This window comes from Bufo bufo, chromosome 2 (assembly GCF_905171765.1).
Source record: "Bufo bufo chromosome 2, aBufBuf1.1, whole genome shotgun sequence".
Classification (NCBI taxonomy): Eukaryota; Metazoa; Chordata; class Amphibia; order Anura; family Bufonidae; genus Bufo; species Bufo bufo.
In genome coordinates this window covers 57125177-57147434 of record NC_053390.1, presented here as the reverse complement: position 1 = coordinate 57147434, position 22258 = coordinate 57125177, and the positions used below count along the sequence as shown (strand labels likewise).

The 22258-nt window shown below is 43.5% G+C and overlaps 1 protein-coding gene across 3 annotated transcripts in view; it reads right to left on the bottom strand.

The window, feature by feature from the left end:
* Nucleotides 1-3489, bottom strand: part of PIAS2 (protein inhibitor of activated STAT 2) — an 83831-nt gene extending 80342 nt beyond the window's left edge. For all 3 annotated transcript variants that reach the window (XM_040421144.1, XM_040421145.1, XM_040421146.1), the window contains exon 1: nt 3375-3489. In XM_040421144.1, the coding sequence (XP_040277078.1) occupies nt 3375-3398 (24 nt within the window). In that variant the 5' untranslated portion in view covers nt 3399-3489. The remainder of the gene's footprint in view (nt 1-3374) is intronic.
* Nucleotides 3490-22258: the final 18769 nt, after the last annotated feature.

The following is a 22258-nucleotide window of genomic DNA, read 5'->3' as shown; positions in this document are numbered from 1 at the left end:
GCAGATCCGTTGTTCCTGAAAATGTTTCCGTATGTCATCCTTTTTTGCGGATCCGCAAAAAACGGAAACATGTATAAATTTCAATAAGCAAATAAAGTTGTTTGGATTTCTTTGAAAAAAAATTGAAAAAAAAAAAGTGAATAAAAGTTTATAAAATAAAAATGTAATTTCCAGGAACGGAATCCGCATAAAACGGATTACATACGGAATGACATCCGAATGTCTTCCGTTTTTTGCGGATCCATTGACTTTGTATTGTACCAGGATACGAATTTTGTGGAAAATAATAGGACATGTTTTATATTTAAACGGACATGCGGAACGGAACAACGGAAACGGACAGCACACATTGTGCTGTCCGATTTTTTTACAGGACCCATTGAAAATGAATGGGTCCAGATCTGGTCCAGATCTGTTCCGCAAAAAACGGAACAGATCAGGAAAGAAAAAACGGACGTGTGAATGGACCCTTAGGGCTCTTTCACACTTGCGTTGTCCGGATCCGGCGTGCACTCCACTTGCCGGAATTACACTCCGGATCCGGAAAAACGCAAGTGTACTGAAAGCATTTGAAGACGGATCAAAATGCGTTCAGTGTTACTATGGCACCCAGGACGCTATTAAGGTCCTGGTTGCCATAGTAGGAGCGGGGAGCGGTATACTTACAGTCCGTGCGGCTCCCGGGGCGCTCCAGAATGACGTCAGGGCGCCCCATGCGCATGGATGACGTGATCCAATGCGATCACATGATCCATGCGCTTGGGGCGCCCTGACGTCACTCTGGAGCGCCCCGGGAGCCGCACGGACGGTAAGTACACTGCTCCCCGGCTCCCCGCTACACTTTACCATGGCTGCCAGGACTTTAGCGTCCCGGCAGCCATGGTAACCACTCTGAAAAAGCTAAATGTCGGCTCCGGCAATGCGCCGAAACGACGTTTAGCTTAAGGCCGGATCCGGATCAATGCCTTTCAATGGGCATTAATTCCGGATCCGGCCTTGCGGCAAGTGTTCCGGATTTTTGGCCGGAGCAAAAAGCGCAGCATGCTGCGGTATTTTATCCGGCCAAAAAACGTTCCGTTCCGGAACTGAAGACATCCTGATGCATCCTGAACGGATTTCTCTCCATTCAGAATGCATTGGGATAATCCTGATCAGGATTCTTCCGGCATAGAGCCCCGACGACGGAACTCTATGCCGGAAGACAAGAACGCAGGTGTGAAAGAGCCCTTAGGCTCAATTCACACCTGAGCGTTCTGAAAGGAGCGCTCTGTATGCGCGATTGTACGGACGTTTACAAGCGCGCATACAGAGACAAGTGTGCACACAGTGTCGCGCGTTCCCGAAAGTCTATGTACGGGAACGCGCGACAAGCGCCCAAAAAAACGCTCCTGTACTTGTGTGAGCGTCGGGCGTTTTACAGCGCGATCGTACGCGCTGTAAAACGCCCAGGTGAGAACCATTCCCATAGGGAAGCATTGGTTTCTCCTTGTTGAGCGTTTTACAGCGCGTAGGAACGCGCTGTAAAACGCTCAGGTGTGAATTGAGCCTTAGAGAGATATTGCACAGGTGGGCTCAATGCTCCATTCACTTCTATGGGACAGTCAACCCCAAAGAAGAGAAAGGAGTGGTGGCCTTAGGGCCCCTTGCGGATTAGGTCCGGATGCGCTGCGAATGCATTCAGTGAAAAATGAGTGATTTCGCAAGCAAGTCCATTCAGTTTTGTATGCGATCACGTTCAGTTGTTCAGTTTCTATCACGCGGGTGCAATGTGATTTAGGCCTCATGCACACGACCGCTGTTTTGGTCCGGATCCGAGCCGCAGTTTTTGCGTCTTGGATGCAGACCTATTCACTTCAATGGGGCCGCAAAAGATGCGGACAGCACAAAGAGTTGCTCCGTTCCGTGGTCCGCAAAAAAAAAAATATAACCTGTCCTATTCTTGTCCGTTTTGTGGACAACAATAGGCAGTTATATCAATGGCTGTCCGTGCCGTTCCGCAAGTGGCGGAACGCACACGGACGCCATCCGTGTTTTGCGGATCCGCAATTTGCGGACCGCAAAAAAAACAACGGTCGTGTGCATGAGGCCTTAATGCGTTTTCCACGCGCGTGATAAAAAACTGAAGGTTCACAAACATCCGTAAAAAACGCATCGCATCCGCACTTGCTTGCGGAATGCGATTTTCACGCAGCCCCATTCAATGCTATGGGGGCAGCGTTGCGTGAAAAAAAAAAAAACGCAGAATATAGAACATGCTGCTATTTTTACGCAACGCACAAGTGATGCGTTTAAACCAACGCTCATGTACACAGACCCATTGAAATGAATGGGTCCGGATTCCGTGCGGGCGCAATGCGTTCACATTACGGATTGCGCCCGCGCGGAATACTCGCTCGTGTGAAAGGGGCCTTAGGCTACTCTCACATCTGCCGCATGTATTCCGGCGGCCTGTTCCGTAAGAGTAATGGGATCCGGCAGAAATACCGAGAATCGGCCGCTGCACTTTGTGTCCGGATGATTCCCCGTATTCTCTGCCGGATCGCGGTGCCGCAGATGTGAGAGCAGCCAAACGTGACCGTTCAGAGAGGCTGAGTTGCCCATAGCAACCAATCAGATTCCTCCTTTCATTTTCCAAAGGAGCTGTACAAAATGAAAGGTGTAATCTGATTGGTTGCTGTGGGCACCTCAGCCAGTTGTACTGTACACCAGGTCCGACGTGGTCCACGACGCTCTGCTGCTGCTGCAGACTACTGGCCCCAGCCAATGGGGTAGATTTATCAGACTGCGTCAGCAACCAATCAGGTTCCACCTTTCATTTTGCAAAGGAGCTGTGAGAAATGAAAGGTGGAATCTGATTGGTTGCTATGGGCATCTCAGCCAGTTTCACTTGTTTTGATAAATCTCCCCCAAAGGGTCCGTCGAAAAAAAAAACACATCCGGCGCTTCCGTTATTTTAATTAAACTAAATTTTATACATTTTCCCCTAACGATTTCGACGCCCAATGGACATCACATGAAATGAGATGATGACATCACAGCTCCATGCTGACAATTCCCATCCTGTCAGATGACGCCGGGGTCATATTTAGTGAGTGACAGGTGTGAACACCCCTGCAGTGTCACCGAAGCCTCGGGGGTCATTCCACAGCTTCACCCTCCATGTGTTTTCCACAGAAAGCTGCCTGACAACTCTCTGCCCAGCCCCCACCTCCCCTCCCCCTCCCCCTCCCCCTCTCACACAGGTTGTCAGCCAGGCCTGTCACGTCCACAAGAGCCGTGTGCCATGGAGCTGTCATCCGCAGCACCCTGTGCTCCGCTCCTGTCGCGTCCCCCTCCGTCCTCCGCTCACACACGCAGTTTTTTTTTCCTCTCACCCGCAGTTCCTCGGGATCCGCCATTTTCTCCCGGCACCATCCTGCGCCCGGCGGGGCGGGGATCACGTGATGGGGGAATCAAGATGTGGGGGAGGGGTGGGCGGAGCCGCGCACTGACAGAATCCCGCCCAAAAGTCCGAACACGTGACCGCCGGCGAGGGGAGGAGGGAGCTGGTCGGTAAGGAGAATTGAGGAGCTCCTTGTATGTATGACGTCACTGGAAGGGGCGGAGTCTCGTTATCTAAAAGGCGGGGCCTCACGACTACAGGAGAAACTTCAGAGCACTGCAGAGCAGTTTGGTGGAGAAAGGAGCGGGTTGGGGCAGGTTGTGGGGGATGGGAGGTAAAAGGCGGGATTTTTTATTATTTTTTATACGTGGGACTGAATGTTGGAAGTGGCTGAATGCAAGGGACTAATGTATTTTTTTAAATGTTATTTTTACTTACGACTGTATGGGGAGACTGAAGGCAAGGGAAGTGATAATTATGACATGGGACTGTATGGGGGGGGTGATAATTATTACATAGGACTGTATGGGGGTGATAATTATTACATGGGACTGTATGGGGGGGTAATTATTACATGGGACTGTATGGGGGTGATAATTATTACATGGGACTGTATGGGGGGGTAATTATTACACGGGACTGTATGGGGGTGATAATTATTACATGGGACTGTATGGGGGTGATAATTATTACATGGGACTGTATGGGGGGGGCTAAAGGGGGTGATAATTATTACATGGGTCTGTATGGGGGGTGATAATTATTACATGGGACTGTATGGGGGGCTGAAGGGGGTGATAATTATTACATGGGACTGTATGGGGGGTGATAATTATTATGGGGGGGTGATAATTATTACATGGGACTGTATGGGGGGTGAGAATTATTACATGGGGCTGAAGGGGGTGATAATTATTACATGGGACTGTATGGGGGGGCTGAAGGGGGTGATAATTATTACATGGGACTGTATGGGGGGGCTGAAGGGGGTGATAATTATTACATGGGACTGTATGGGGGCTGAAGGGGGGTGATAATTATTACATGGGACTGAAGGGGGTGATAATTATTACATGGGACTGTATGGGGGGCTGAAGGGGGGTGATAATTATTACATGGGACTGTATGGGGGGCTGAAGGGGGTGATAATTATTACATGGGACTGTATGGGGGGCTGAAGGAGGGTGATAATTATTATATGGGACTGTATGGGGGGTGATAATTATTACATGGGACTGTATGGGGGGCTGAAGGGGGTGATAATTATTACATGGGACTGTATGGGGGGCTGAAGGGGGTGATAATTATTACATGGGACTGTATGGGGGGGGCTGAAGGGGGTGATAATTATTACATGGGACTGTATGGGGGCTGAAGGGGGGTGATAATTATTACATGGGACTGAAGGGGGTGATAATTATTACATGGGACTGTATGGGGGGGTGATAATTATTACATGGGACTGTATGGGGGGCTGAAGGGGGGTGATAATTATTATGGGGGGCTGAAGGGGGTGATAATTATTACATGGGACTGTATGGGGGGCTGAAGGAGGGTGATATTTATATGGGACTGTATGGGGGTGATAATTATTACATGGGACTGTATGGGGGGCTGAAGGGGGTGATAATTATTACATGGGACTGTATGGGGGGGTGATAATTATTACATGGGACTGTATGGGGGGGGCTGAAGGGGGTGATAATTATTACATGGGACTGTATGGGGGGCTGAAGGGGGTGATAATTATTACATGGGACTGTATGGGGGGGCTGAAGGGGGTGATAATTATTACATGGGACTGTATGGGGGGGGTGATAATTATTACATGGGACTGTATGGGGGAGCTGAAGGCAAGGGGAGTGATAATTATTACATGGGACTGTATGGTGGAGGGGCTGAAGGCAAGGGCAGTGAAAATTATTACATGGGGGGGACTGAAGGTGCAGCGTCCCACATATGTGTGTAAAAGAGACACTTTAAACACCTGTCTATTGTATCTGCAATGTATATTATTTCCTATTTATCAGGCTGGCAATGTCATTACACCCATTCGCCCCTAGGCGGTGCTGGTGCCACATAATTGATATAGCCAGGGGTTTGCTAATAAAGTTAGTTAATAGGAAGGGAATTCAGTTAGATCAGAGTAGTGAGAGAGGAAAGCAAGTGTATGGAGGAGAGAAACAGGCCTTATCCACAATGTAGCTGCAATTTCTTTCCTTCGGGACCTGATCAATCCTGGAGAGGACAAACTAGGAGTAGTTACAGCAGCCAAGAACCAGACCATAAGTCTATGTCTAAATATGAAGCAAGCCTAGTGAGGGTTATTGCTGAATCCAGCCTATGGACTTTACAAGCACAAGTTTCTGAGAGAAACTTTAGGAGTGTCGGGTCACGAATGGATTTGATGCGCAGAATTGTCCTTATTCACTAGAAGCCTTCTGGGATATAGTGGAAATCTAACAACCTGAATCCTTCAGCAGAGCATCCTGCAAATAATGTCGCAGAGAGTTTGCCTGCCACGAGGGAGAAACGCCCTTGTTGGATAGCTTAACATAAGTAGAAAACGGCATATTTAGTACCAGAGTGCTATAGTTTGGATCTAGAATAATTTCAGAAGTCTTACCTGTAAAGTGTCAGCCTTAAAGGGACACTGACAGGCCAAAACAGCATATATAGTTAGATATATCACATTACAGGTCTTATACAGTCTTTTAAAAGCATATAAGTATCCCCCCTGTCCACCTTATAAAGAGCGAAATATAAAGTTTTATAACCTGCTTCTCCGGTCAGCAATCTGCCCAAGGGGCGGCGTTTCATGTGAAAATGCGCCCAGCCAGCCTTCCTAACTGCCGTCTGAAGCCCCGCCCAGCTCATCAATATTCACTTCGCTGGGCGGCGGCTAGAACTCTCCCCAGTCCCGATCCTGCGCAATTCAATCCTCCGGGCATCGTTCATGCCCAATCTTCTGCGCCCCGCCGTGCCGTTAGATCGCGCCTGCGTACACACACCAGCTGCAGCTGCCTCGAAGACGCAGGCTGGTGTGTGTACGCAGGCGCGATCTAACGGCGCAGAAGATTGGGCATGAACGATGCCCGGAGGATTGAATTGCGCAGGATCGGGACTGGGGAGAGTTCTAGCCGCCGCCCAGCGAAGTGAATATTGATGAGCTGGGCGGGGCTTCAAACGGCAGTTGGGAAGGCTGGCTGGGCGCATTTTCACATGAAACGCCGCCCCTTGGGCAGATTGCTGACAGGGGAAGCAGGTTATAAAACTTTATATTTCGCTCTTTATAAGGTGGACAGGGGGGATACTTATATGCTTTTAAAAGACTGTATAAGACCTGTAATGTGATATATCTAACTATTTATGCTGATTTGGCCTGTCAGTGTCCCTTTAAAGAGAACTCCTCAACTGACAATTGCCTAAACCTGATAAAAGGAATACTACTGAACCTATTTCTGAGTCATCACTCATGCCATACAAATTAACTGTATCTGTACTGACTACCTGAAGACAATTGATTCAGTAAATGTTCAACTGTTTGATTAAAACCAACTCCTCATCATTTCTACTACTACACTCAACATTTGCCCCTAACGGTGCTGGCGTCAGGAACACAGGGCCCCAGCCACCAAAGCACCTTAAACACCTACACCATCAAGGGCACCTCAACTTCCATCTGGCTGGTGTTCCCTGCAACAGAGAGTGCCCCGGAGGATTAAGTGCTGTCTTCTCCATCACTGCACTGCTGCCCCAGGGAGGCTTTGCTAACCTTGAGTACATGAACTACTACCCCCATCGGACCACCGTAGCCTTACGTGTTTCCCCTGCAGTCCGGCTCGTCGCAAAGAGGGGGGTGATAATTATTATATGGGACTGTATGGTGAAGGGGGGGTGATAATTATTACATGGGACTGTATGGTGAAGGGGTGGTGATAATTATTATATGGGACTGTTGGGGGCAAAACCCCCTTCTATAATTGTTGGGGTCCCAATTGAAGTTTTCTTTATGAGCACTCAGAGAGCTGACACAGACACATTGCTGAATCAGATTCTCTTCTTTATTCTGCACAAGTATACATCTTTATAACACTACAGATAATCATAGACAAATCTGGCACACCACCAAGGGGGTGGAAATCGAAACTAGTGATTTGATTCGTTATTCATAGAAGGCAATACTTCCGCACTATACTAACAGAAAAGCCCCGAAAACTCCTTTAATGAAAAAAAAAAAAAAAAAATAGTCACTTAGGTGTCCCCTTGATGATCAGAGCACATCCTACGCTCCCCAGCAGGCACGAATTCTGGGAAACCTGAGCGAGTGCGTACGTAATTTCAGTCAGTTTTGACTTCGATTGCATTGTTCAGTTTTTATCGCGCGGGTGCAATGCGTTTTGTACGCGCGTGATAAAAAACTAATTGTGGTACCCAGACCCGAACTTCTTCACTGAAGTTCAGGTTTGGGTTAGGTGTTCTATTAATTTGATTATTTTCCCTTATAACATGATTATAAGGGAAAATAATGGCATTCTTAATACAGAATACTTACTAAAATGTCAATTGAGGGGTTAAAAAATTAACTCGCCTCATCCACTTGATAGCACAGCCGGCATCGTCTTCTTTCAGGACCTGCAAAAGGGCCTTTGACGTAATCGCGCTCACCACGTGGTGAGTGCAGTGACGTCAGCGCAGGTCCTGCTGAATGAAGATAGAAGATCTTTCTATCTTCATTCAGCAGGACCTGCGCTGACGTGGTGAGCGCGATTACGTCATCAAAGGTTCTTCTGCAGGTCCTCAAACAAGAAGAAAGAAGACGATGCCGGCTGCGCGATCAAGTGGATGGGGCGAGTTAATTTTTTAACCCCTCAATTTACATTTTAGTAAGTATTCTGTATTAAGAATGCTATTATTTTCCCTTATAACCATGTTATAAGGGAAAATAATCAAATGAATAGGACACCTGACCCAAACCCGAACTTCAGTGAAAAAAGAAGTTCGGGTCTAGGTACCACAATTCGTTTTTTATCATACGCGTGCAAAACGCATTGCACTTGCGTGATAATAACTGAACAACACAATCGCAGTCAAAACTGACTGAAATTGCGTACGAAGTAACGCGGGTTTCCCACAATGCAGACTCGACGCATCCGGAGCAAATCCGGGACGCCCATGTGAAAGAGGTTTTACTTACAGTGTTTACCCCTTTTCCTTATCATGCAAATTTTTCAGTTTTAGCAATGGGCCTATCTAACTGTAAATAACTAATTTCTGAGCCAGCCTACATGTATTTGATATTTTTCTTGTGACACCTTAGACCAGTGGTGGCGAACCTATGGAAAAAGTCCCCCAAATAAAGTTAAAAAAAATAGGGAAAAAAAAAAAGTTGACATATTAGGTATCGCCACATCCGTATCGACTGGCTCTATAAACATATCACATGACCTAACCCCTCAGATGAACACTGTAAAAAATAAAAACTGCTAAATAAACCATTTTTTTGTCACCTTACATTACTAAAAGTACAACAGCAAGCGATCAAAAAAGCGTACCAAAATAGTACCAATTTAACCGTCACCTCATCCCGCAAAAAATGAGCCTCTACCTAAGACAATCGCCCAAAAAATATGGTACTAAAACATCATTTATTTTAAAGCTGTTATTGTGTAAAACTTAAGTAAATTTAAAAAAGTATACATATTAGGTATCGCCGAGTCAGTAATAACCTGCTCTATAAAAATATCACATGACCTAACTCCTCAGGTGAACACCGTAAAAAATAAAAACGGTGTAAAAAAAGCCATTTTTTGTCACCTTACATCACAAAAAGTGTAATAGCAAGTAGGGATCGACCGATATTGATTTTTAGGGCCGATACCGATAATTTGTAAACTTTCAGGCCGATAGCCGATAATTTATACCGATATTCAGGGAATTTTCATTTTTGAAAAAAAAAATTCCTACACAAATCTGCTGAAAATTAATGTTTATTGTTAACGTGTATTTTTATTTTTTTTTGTAAATCTTTCTTTTTCATTTATACTTAATATTATTTTTTTTGTTAGTTTTTTTACTAACTTTTAGCCCCCTTAGGGACTAGAACCCTTGTCCTATTCACCCTGATAGAGCTCTATCAGGGTGAATAGGAGCTCACACTGTCCCTGCTGCTCTGTGCTTTGTGCACACAGCAGCATGGAGCTGAACATGGCAGCCAGGGCTTCAGTAGCGTCCTGGCTGCCATGGTAACCGATCGGAGCCCCAGGCTTACACTGCTGGGGCTCCGATCGGAGGAGCAGGAGAGAGGGGATCCTGTGGCCACTGCCACCAATGATTAATACTGGGTGGGGGGGGCGCACTGCGCCACCAACGTTTTTAATACGGGGGTGGGGGGGCGCACTGCGCCACCAATGATTAATACCTGGGGGGGCGCACTGCGCCACCAATGAAGATAAGTCTTTCATTAATTCATATACAGGAGGCAGGAGCTGGCTGCAGAATCACATAGCCGGCTCCCGACCTCTATGAGCGGTAGCTGCGATCCGCGGCACCTAAGGGGTTAACTACCGCAGATCGCAGCTACACCTCATAGAGGTCGGGAGCCGGCTATGTGATTCTTCAGCCAGCTCCCGCCTCCTGTATATGAATTAATGAGAGACTTAAATTCATTGGTGGAGCGGTGGCCACAGCCCCTCCCCTTCTTTTGTCCTCTCTCCTCTAATTAGCGGCAGCAGCATCACAGGGGGAGGGAGACACTGCTTCCTTCTCCCCTGTGCTGCTGAGGGAACACGGAGAGCGCTGAGAGCAGCATGATCTGTGTTCCCCATACGTTATCGGTATATCGGCAAAATAGATGCCGATACCGATAACGTTCAAAATCCTGAATATCGGCCGATAATATCGGTAAAACCGATAATCGGTCGATCCCTAATAGCAAGTGTTTAAAAAGTCATGAGCACCCCAAAATAGTGCCATCAAACCGTCATCTCATCCCGCCAAAAATGAGACCCTACCTAAGATAATCGCCTAAAAACTGAAAAAAAAACTATGGCTCTCAGAATATGGAGACACTAAAACATGATTTTTTTTTTTTTCAAAAATGATATTATTGTGTAAAATTTAAAACTTACATAAATAAAAAAAAGTAGACATATTAGGTATCGCCACGTCCGTAATAACCTGCTCTATAAAAATATCACATGACCTACCGGATGCGTCGAGTCTGCATTGTGGGAAACCCGCGTTACTTCGTACGCAATTTCAGTCAGTTTTGACTGCGATTGTGTTGTTCAGTTATTATCACGCAAGTGCAATGCGTTTTGCACGCGTATGATAAAAAACGAATTGTGGTACCTAGACCCGAACTTCTTCACTGAAGTTCGGGTTTGGGTCAGGTGTTCTATTAATTTGATTATTTTCCCTTATAACATGATTATAAGGGAAAATAATGGCATTCTTAATACAGAATACTTACTAAAATGTCAATTGAGGGGTTAAAAAATTAACTCGCCTCATCCACTTGATAGCACAGCCGGCATCGTCTTCTTTCAGGACCTGCAAAAGGGCCTTTGACGTAATCGCGCTCACCACGTGGTGAGTGCAGTGACGTCAGCGCAGGTCCTGCTGAATGAAGATAGAAGATCTTTCTATCTTCATTCAGCAGGACCTGCGCTGACGTGGTGAGCGCGATTACATCATCAAAGGTTCTTTTGCAGGTCCTCAAACAAGAAGAAAGAAGACGATGCCGGCTGCGCGATCAAGTGGATGGGGCGAGTTAATTTTTTAACCCCTCAATTGACATTTTAGTAAGTATTCTGTATTAAGAATGCTATTATTTTCCCTTATAACCATGTTATAAGGGAAAATAATCAAATGAATAGAACACCTGACCCAAACCCGAACTTCAGTGAAGAAGTTCGGGTCTAGGTACCACAATTCGTTTTTTATCATACGCGTGCAAAACGCATTGCACTTGCGTGATAATAACTGAACAACACAATCGCAGTCAAAACTGACTGAAATTGCGTACGAAGTAACGCGGGTTTCCCACAATGCAGACTCGACGCATCCGGAGCAAATCCGGGACGCCCATGTGAAAGAGGTTTTACTTACAGTGTTTACCCCTTTTCCTTATCATGCAAATTTTTCAGTTTTAGCAATGGGCCTATCTAACTGTAAATGACTAATTTCTGAGCCAGCCTACATGTATTTGATATTTTTCTTGTGACACCTTAGACCAGTGGTGGCGAACCTATGGCACGAGTGCCAGAGGCGGCACTCAGAGCCCTCTCTGTGGGCACCCGCACCCTGGAAAAAGTCCCCCAAATAAAGTTAAAAAAAAATAGGGAAAAAAAAAAAGTTGACATATTAGGTATCGCCACATCCGTATCGACTGGCTCTATAAACATATCACATGACCTAACCCCTCAGATGAACACTGTAAAAAATAAAAACTGCTAAATAAACCATTTTTTTGTCACCTTACATTACTAAAAGTACAACAGCAAGCGATCAAAAAAGCGTACCAAAATAGTACCAATTTAACCGTCACCTCATCCCGCAAAAAATGAGCCTCTACCTAAGACAATCGCCCAAAAAATATGGTACTAAAACATCATTTATTTTAAAGCTGTTATTGTGTAAAACTTAAGTAAATTTAAAAAAGTATACATATTAGGTATCGCCGCGTCAGTAATAACCTGCTCTATAAAAATATCACATGACCTAACTCCTCAGGTGAACACCGTAAAAAATAAAAACGGTGTAAAAAAAGCCATTTTTTGTCACCTTACATCACAAAAAGTGTAATAGCAAGTAGGGATCGACCGATATTGATTTTTAGGGCCGATACCGATAATTTGTAAACTTTCAGGCCGATAGCCGATAATTTATACCGATATTCAGGGAATTTTCATTTTTGAAAAAAAAAATTCCTACACAAATCTGCTGAAAATTAATGTTTATTGTTAACGTGTATTTTTATTTTTTTTTGTAAATCTTTCTTTTTCATTTATACTTAATATTATTTTTTTTGTTAGTTTTTTTACTAACTTTTAGCCCCCTTAGGGACTAGAACCCTTGTCCTATTCACCCTGATAGAGCTCTATCAGGGTGAATAGGAGCTCACACTGTCCCTGCTGCTCTGTGCTTTGTGCACACAGCAGCATGAAGCTGAACATGGCAGCCAGGGCTTCAGTAGCGTCCTGGCTGCCATGGTAACCGATCGGAGCCCCAGGCTTACACTGCTGGGGCTCCGATCGGAGGAGCAGGAGAGAGGGGATCCTGCGGCCACTGCCACCAATGATTAATACTGGGTGGGGGGGGCGCACTGCGCCACCAACGTTTTTAATACGGGGGTGGGGGGCGCACTGCGCCACCAATGATTAATACTGGGGGGCGCACTGCGCCACCAATGAAGATAAGTCTTTCATTAATTCATATACAGGAGGCGGGAGCTGGCTGCAGAATCACATAGCCGGCTCCCGACCTCTATGAGCGGTAGCTGCGATCCGCGGCACCTAAGGGGTTAACTACCGCAGATCGCAGCTACACCTCATAGAGGTCGGGAGCCGGCTATGTGATTCTTCAGCCAGCTCCCGCCTCCTGTATATGAATTAATGAGAGACTTAAATTCATTGGTGGAGCGGTGGCCACAGCTCCTCCCCTTCTTTTGTCCTCTCTCCTCTAATTAGCGGCAGCAGCATCACAGGGGGAGGGAGACACTGCTTCCTTCTCCCCTGTGCTGCTGAGGGAACACGGAGAGCGCTGAGAGCAGCATGATCTGTGTTCCCCATACGTTATCGGTATATCGGCAAAATAGATGCCGATACCGATAACGTTCAAAATCCTGAATATCGGCCGATAATATCGGTAAAACCGATAATCGGTCGATCCCTAATAGCAAGTGTTTAAAAAGTCATGAGCACCCCAAAATAGTGCCAATCAAACCGTCATCTCATCCCGCCAAAAATGAGACCCTACCTAAGATAATCGCCCAAAAACTGAAAAAAAAACTATGGCTCTCAGAATATGGAGACACTAAAACATGATTTTTTTTTTTTTCAAAAATGATATTATTGTGTAAAATTTAAAACTTACATAAATAAAAAAAGTAGACATATTAGGTATCGCCACGTCCGTAATAATCTGCTCTATAAAAATATCACATGACCTACCCCCTCAAGTGATGACCGTATAAAATAAATAAAAACGGTGTAAAAAAAGCCATTTTTTGTCACCTTACATCACAAAAAGTGTAATAGCAAGCGATCAAAAAGTCATACGCACCCCAAAATAGTGCTAATCAAACCGTCATCTCATCCCGCAAAAATCATACCCTACCCAAGATAATCGTCAAAAAACTGAAAAAACTATGGCTCAGACTATGGAGACACTAAAACATGATTTTTTTGGTTTCATAAATGAAATTATGGGACTTCCGGTTCCAGCGCCAGCATGAGCAGACGCGCTGAGTGAAAGCTCCGCACCAAGCGTCTCTGAAACCCATCTACTCCCTAACATACCGAGCTTGATCATCCTCAAGACTTGGGCAAATCGTGTCTACATAACACAACCGGATCCTATGGAACGGTTTGTCACGAATATGGGGAGCAGAACGAGGCAAAAAGGACAGCACAAGATGGCGAAATCCATGCCAGAAGCGCTCAACATGGCGGACCCCGCCTCACAACAGGAGCACGAGGTAGCTCCCCCAATACCGCCCGAGGAAGCTTCCATGGACAGAGAGTATGCCAGCGATGAGCTGCAAATTAACTATAAGAAACTAGCACTCGAGGTAGCAGCTAGGATTCTACCAGACCTACAGGAATCCCTTTCATCCACAGTCTCGGAGGCCCTGGTGCACATACGCCGAGATCTAGTAGACCACGGGCATCGCCTAGAGTCGGTGGAAGAGAGAGTCGGTTCTCTTGAAGATAAATACAACTATCTGAAAGAGGAATTTCCAAGACTCCTTAAAGAGAACAAAAGAATGGGCGCAAAGATAGAAGATCTTGAAAACCGTTCCCGACAGAATAACCTCAGGTTAGTTGGGATTCCTGAATCTGTAGCCCCGCATGAGTTGTTCCACATTTTGTGAACAAGAGCTCCCAAGAGCACTAAACCTACCTGCTACCTGCAAAGCTGAAAGAGCCCACAGGGTGGGTCCGTCTCAGATCTCTGATCAACGAGGCCAACAGGCGCCAAAATTACAGACGTTAGCGCATAGACCAAGACAAGTAATAGTGCGCTACCTGGACTTTGCTGAAAAGGTATCCATTTTACGGGCCTACAAAAGTCGCAAGGCACCGCTAGAAATTCAGGGCCATCGAGTTCTTCTATTCGAAGATTTCTCGGCAGAGGTTGCAAAGAAAAGGCGAGAGTTCTCATCCATCTGCTCCGAGTTGCATCGATCGCAAACAAAATTTGCGCTACTTTAGCGTGCGATCCTGCGGATATATGACACAGACGGCTCATTCGAGACTTTTACAGACTCCCAAGAGGCGCGAAAAGCTCTCCAATATGAATCCTTACGTGCCAACAACCCTATGCCGCACGAAAACATGCGCCAGTATTACTCTCCGCAGAGGGACAATCCGCTACAGCTCCAGGATTCCAGCTTGGACTTAGATCCAAAAGAGTAACGGAAGAGAACAAGAATTCAGATGGACCCGTGATAAGTTTCCTTTGAGGTTCTTGGTTGCTTTTAGTAGGTTTAACCCTGTCAGAGAATATTAGATATTACAGGTGCATGACGCAGAAAAACAGGGGGGGGGGGGGGGGGAGAAAAAAAAAATACCATGATTTCTTTGTGTAAGCCGTTAGATGCTTCCCAGTATCACTTCATAAGAGTGCTTAGAGTAAAAGGTTTTGTACTTTACTAATATATCTCCTGACACTGCGCCCATGTTGGGAAAGCAGAAGCCATGCTGGGAAGAAGTGAGGTCTGAAATGTGTGGTTATATAATATGTTCATGTTTAGAATGGTTTGGGGTGTTAAAGGGATTATCTGGGGAAATCTTATTTCATTTCAGTTACAGTATAGTGGGCAGACTTCAATTATTGTTAGCATTATTATTGTCGTCAAACAGATATCTAGCTTTAGAAGCAAAAATGACTAGAATAGTCACATGGAACGTAAAGGGTCTAAAATCTCCACACAAAAGTTTAATGGTTCTTAGATACCTTAAACGGTTAAAAACCGACATAGCTCTATTACAGGAAACCCATCTTTCCAGGGAGGATTTTTTTCGTATGCAATGTTTGTGGGTGGGTCAAGTGTTAGGTTCACAATCTAAAGGCTCTAAAGCGGGGGTTATGATCCTAATTCACAAAAAGCTAGCATATGCCATCACATCAAACCTGGAAGACCAGGAAGGTAGACTTAGTCACATTCAATTGGATTTAAAAACAGAGAAACTGAGTATATACAATGTATACGCCCCAAATGACAGCAATTCAGTATTTTTTGGAGATTTAAAAAGGTATATACTAAATGACACGGCGGCAGGTAAAATAGTGGCAGGGGACATGAATGCAGTAATGGTCCATGAGGAAAACCGTCGCAGCACAATAGGGAAAAAGATACTACCCAGACAGAGGGATTCAGCCCTAGCCAATTTATCGTCCGACACTGGACTACTTGATGGGTGGAGACACCTTAACCCAGAGGGGAGGGAATATACACATTTTTCAGCGGTACATAATTCCTGGTTGCGACTCGATTATTTCTTGTTAACAGACACAGCCCTTCAAAAAACAATACAGGTCGAAATTGTAGATATGGTAATATCAGACCACTCCCCTGTAATTTTGGAATTAGCAGATAAAATTCCCAGAGGGTCAGACTTCTGGAGATTCCCATCTGACATGGACTCTAACGAAGAATTTGCGGAGATGTTGGCCCATTGGTGGGGAGAGTATTGGGACACAAATTCAGATTTCGGCGATACACAATTAATCTGGAGAGCAGGTAAAGCGGTGATAAGAGGGAAGATCATAGCCTACATAAAAGGAATAAAGAATAAAGCGCAGCAGAGGTTGAATAACTTAACGACCAACCTTAAAAACACTTACACTGCTTTCCATTCTTATCCCTCTAGTACCAATAAACAAAAATGGCTTGACACCAAATCGGAATATGACAGATGGCTTAGGGTAAAAGAGGAACTAACAGGTAAAAGGAGGGAAGCACGTTTATTCAAGTTTGGGATTAAGTCAGGTAAACTCTTAGCCTCCCTAGCAAAAGGGTTGAAGCCCCCAGCTATAATTCCTACAATAAAGAACCAGTTGGGTAAGGTCTGTCATTATCCAAAAGAAATATTGGACATTTTTAGAGATTATTATTTCAATCCGGGAAATCCTGGTTAGAAAAGCTAAATCTGCCTCAAATCTCACCAGATGATCTAATGTTTCTAAACCAACCTATTACGGAAGCAGAAGTCCAGAAAGTCATAAGCTAATCGAGTAAAAATAAAGCCCCAGTCCCAGACGGTTTCACAAATGAATTTTACAAAATACTAGCCCCAAAAATTGTGACAGTTCTCACATCTCTATATAATCAGATGCTCCAAGGCCAAACCATACCACCTGATCTGAATACGGCATTCATCAAAGTACTCCCAAAACAAGGCAAAGACTCTACCTTAGCTTCTTCTTACCGCCCCATCTCTCTTATCGACAATGATCTCAAATACATATCCAAAATAATGGCTGATAGGATGGCCACGTTTCTACCCAAGATTTTAACTCCTCATCAAGTTGGCTTTATACAAGGGAGATCGGCCGTATATAATATCAGAAAAGTTTTGGCGGTGCTAGACTATGTTAAGCTTTTCCCTCACCTTCACCCATCCTCAGCTCTATTGGCCATTGATGCAGAAAAAGCGTTTGACAATGTGAGCTGGGGATGGCTGAATGAAGTACTGGACGCCATGGGTTTTTCAGGCCAATTCAGGACGTATATCTCTTCACTATATCATTGCGCAATGTCAAGGATATCTATCCCAGGTTTCCTGTCACGTCCCTTCCCCCTCCAAAAGGGCACCAAACAGGGGTGTCCACTTTCAGCCCTACTATTCAACATTGATCTAGAACCACTCTCGAGGGCTATAACACTAAATAAGAATATAGAGGGCATATCAATAGGTAAACATACAGTTAAACACACCCTGTTCGCAGATGATATATTGATGTTTTTAGCCAATGCCCATAGGAACCTCCCAAATGTGTTTACTCTCTTGAGGCAATTTGGCAACTACTCAGGATTCAAAGTGAACATGTCGAAATGTGAACTGCTAGACCTCTCCCCAGCGCAAAATGCTCATCGAGGAAGGGCGCTGGGAGGTTTGGTCACTGTTGCATCCAATTATATCAAATACTTAGGGATTAAAAAAAAGGGATTAAAAAAAACTTAACTCCTGGGCAAAATTGCCTATCTCATTCCTAGGCAGATGTCATCTATTAAAGATTATGAGTATAGGCAAACTCCTCTATCCCATGCAAACACTTCCTGTCCTGCTAAAGCATTCTGACATCCAAACACTCGAGACAGCGTTTAGAGCCTTCATTTGGCAATCTAAGATATCCTTGACAACTTTAACTAGACAAAGAAATAGAGGTGGCGTCGGCTTTTCAGATATCAGGAAATACAATCTAGCTAGTCTTATGAGATATTGTCTAGATTGGTTAAATAAAACTTCTCATTACTCAGTACTTTCACTAGAAGGAGAGATGGCTAAACCATGGACTCTTGACACCCTACTGCATACTAAATATGCCTTGTTACCTAACACAATAAAACATAGCATACTGCTGAGGGACACAATAGCATCGTGGAAAGCGGTCAGAAAAATATATAATCTTCCATTTTTGATATCTAAAAAGATGTCGCTATGGAAGCACCCTGAATTTAAAGCTAATGCAGTGAATAAAAATTCGCTATCTGGGCGGATAAAGGAGTAAAAGAAGTCAGACACCTATGGCTCCATTCGGAAAAGAGATATTATAATTTTCAAGAACTCCAAACACAATATGGGATACCCTCTGATAATTTTCTGGCATATTACCAGATCCTGGCTTTCCTGCGATCTAGGGCAATAAACATGGTTGGGGAATTCAGCGTTAACTCCTTTGACGTATTTTTAGATTCCAACAATATTAGGGAAGATTTGTCTACAATATATGGTTCCATGAGAGACTTGTCTTCTAAACTAGGAGACTCCCAGCTATTTAAGTCTTGGCTTAAGGACTTCCCAAACTTACAACTCCCTGAGCAATTACTAGATGGGTGGGCGTTGATAAGAAAGGTGGTGAGTAGCGAACTCTGGAGGGAGACATACTTCAAATTGATCCACAGAGCTATATATGGCTTTTATAAACCAAGAGTTCCCCCAACGGTTTTACTAGATAACAGGATCACTGGTTGCCCGAAATGTCAATTGCCTAACTCGGATGTCACCCTTGGTATATGGTTGTGCCCTAGTGTACAAACTTTTTGGCAATCATTGATCTCAATGGTCAACCAGAAAGGTATCTCCATGATCTCAGAAGACCCAGAACTTCTAATATTCCATATTGAGAAAAACCCAAGTACTACTAAAATTAAGTCAGCGACTCATGTACTACTCTTAGCTTAAACAAGATTGTCCCCCATTAAGTGAGGTCATTCAGCAGACGACCAAATGTTTAACTTTGGAACGCATCGAACGCATGTATTTTGCGGACCACAAAATACATACGGTCGTGTGCATGAGCCCTAAATATATTTTTTATGAATGAAAAGTGTGTGTGTGTGTGTGGGGGGGGGGGGGTACATGGTCTGTTATACTATTGTTAAAACTAGTAACTATAGCTATAACTTTATTTTGTTTTCTGTATTACACCTTTTTTTTTTTTAACTATTTATATTTTTAATGAGGAAAGTGAATAACCCCTTCCTACCACAGTCAGGTTCACAGTAAATTTTACAGACAGCAGGGGGTGCTCTCACATGAAGAAGCACACTCCCCTGCCAGCTTTTTTACTTTATATTGCGGAGGATCGATGTCACACAGGAAAACCACCTTGCCTGGTCTCTAGTTACATGACTGCAACTATGTAATGACAGCGCGGTCACGGGGATATAGGGCGGCCAGTGGATTGCAATGTACCCTGATGGGTTTTATACATCGCGTTACAGTTTAAGTGGTTTTCTGAGATTTTTATACTGATGACCTATCCTCTGGATAGGTCATCAGTATCTGATCTGTGGGGGTCTGACACCTGGGACCCCAGACGATCGGCGCTTGCAGTAGCTTTTTCTAGGCTGAGTGACGACACGTTCATGTGTCTTGTGGCCTAGGCTCAGCAGTGAATAGGGCTGAGCTGCAATACCAAGCACAGCCGCTATACAAAGTACGGCGCTGTGCTTGGTGAGCTGAGGCCTTGGTGCAGGTGCCTTCTCAAACAGCTGATTGGCAAGTGTCGGGTATTTATTTCATATAAGATATGAGATCATAAAAATTATGATTTCATATTTTTATGAAATATTAAAAATTTAATTGGGGGACATATAAATTGCCAGTTCTTTTATTGATGAGATCTAAAGTTAATTTGTGCAGATAATGAAACAGGGTGCAATTAATTATATAAAATATAATTTATTACAAATAAATACAAGCAGTAAAAATGGCATACAAATGAATACAAGGATAATATCAAAATTGACCACAAGATGATGCTCCGCCGTTTACGCCGGGCTCACTTAATTTAGTACACCAAGTACAATATAATGTTATTCAAATTATTATCAAATTATTACCGATTAGTATACTGATTATCAAAATATTATAATGTAACAACAAAAACAATAGAAATGAATCTGTGGAAAATCCCTTATGCTCAATCAAAGAATATGGCAGTAAGAGACACCTTATAAATACGCCCGTTGGCCTAACTACGGATAATAAAATCCGATCAGAGATTCCACTCTGATAGCAATATTACAGGAATTCTAATGATGTGCACGTTCATTAAAATTTCCCATAAAATTTATTGTTTTAAACACTATTGACCCACTAATAATGGGGTTTCAACTATATGCCAATTAGAGCGATTTATAATTACTGCAAATGAAATAGATTATACATTACCCCTGGCTTTGGGATAAAGAGCTTTTAGAATGGACCCAGCTTTCCAAGATTTAGATATGTCCCGTCCTGTGGTACGTTCCTGACGTGTGAAGTGATGCTGATGAATGAATCTCTGAGAAGTGTTCCTTTGTGAAGTCCTTGTGAAGTTTTTGTGAAGTGTGTGAAGAAGTGTTTGTGAAGTCCTTGTGAAGTTTTTCTTTTGTGAAGTTTGTGAAGTGTCTGTGCTGTGTCCTGATCTCCCAAAACTGGATCAGATATCCCAATCCTTATCTATGCCCATCCCCTCTTGGATTAGGGATTACCAATTAGATAAGGTGGGTGTGACGTATGTTAAACATGGGGATGATGTCATCTAATTGACATTCCTTAGAAACTTCTGCCCATCTACCACTTGATGGCACTGTTGTATCATATAACAATTTTGAATATTTTAACACATATATAGATTGTTTTATTACTACTTAAACTCTGATCTTTCCCACCTTAAATCAATTAGGAGGGACTCTTTCTGACACTTTGCTCAGACTGACTGGCGGTATCAGAAGTTTTCCTAATCCCTGAATTTAGGGGGTAGATAAGGGTTCTTCTGGTTTGTGTATCTTAACTGTCTTCAGCTATTGAGTAATGATGTTTGAAATAACATCAGCTCCTCTAAAATAAACCCTATTTAAGAAAATTCAACTTAACATTCTCTATATCCACTAGAATATATCCTCTCAGTGAGATACAGACATATAAAGATACATTAATAATATTTGGTTATAATATATCAATATTGCATAATATATATGAATCATTAACAAGTTCAAACGCTAAATAAATGCACACAGAAATATATATATATCTATATGTGAATATATGAATAGATATCTGTTCCACACCAGATGTGTTTTATGGACGTCTCTTATCAGATCATGGTTTAGCCATGAAACACCCATTGTTCCTCAGACAGACAAGTTTAGAGAAACCTGTGTAGATAAATCCATGTCTCTAAACAATAATATAAGTATAGTCTTCTCTATATATTCACTTTTAACACATTGAACTTGCCATGAACCTATCTTGGTTTTTTCCAGGTTCATGCTGATCACATGTTGTTAAAGGCAATGATCATCCATATTGAATATAGTATCATCAGATACATTGTACACTTATGAAAATGCACAACACAAGGGTCCCAGGTGTTGGACCCCCACCGATCAGATACTGATGACCTAATCACAAATCTTGGAAAACCCTTTTAAGTTTTACATTTCAACATAATTCTATCTTTCCAATGTGTGGTTCACTGGTTTTAGATTTTGATAAACCAGTTGGATGAAAGTTTTTATTTGATTTATTTTTATTTTATTTTTTACAAAAATCAAGCTAAAATGAATCTTATTACTGTCTGCAGACAAACTTGAGATCGGCTCCCTTTTCACACAGTGCCTTACCACTGGTGTTTTCTTCATCACATTTTTCTCCTATAGAGAAAGTGAAGTGAAAACGCCTGGAAAAAAAAAAAAACACTGGCATCCTGCAAAAAAAACTAAAAACATCTAATCAACCAAAAAAAGCCAGAAGTAAAATCTTTAGCTGCCCACATCCGAAAGTCCGTTCTGTGTCCCCGTAAAAAAAAATAGAACACGTCCTACTCCATTTTGTGGACAAGAATAGGCATTTCTAACAGAGGACAGGATGTACCTATCCGCAAAATCCAGAACGCAGACGGCTGGTATCCATGCTTTGCAGATCTGCAATTTGT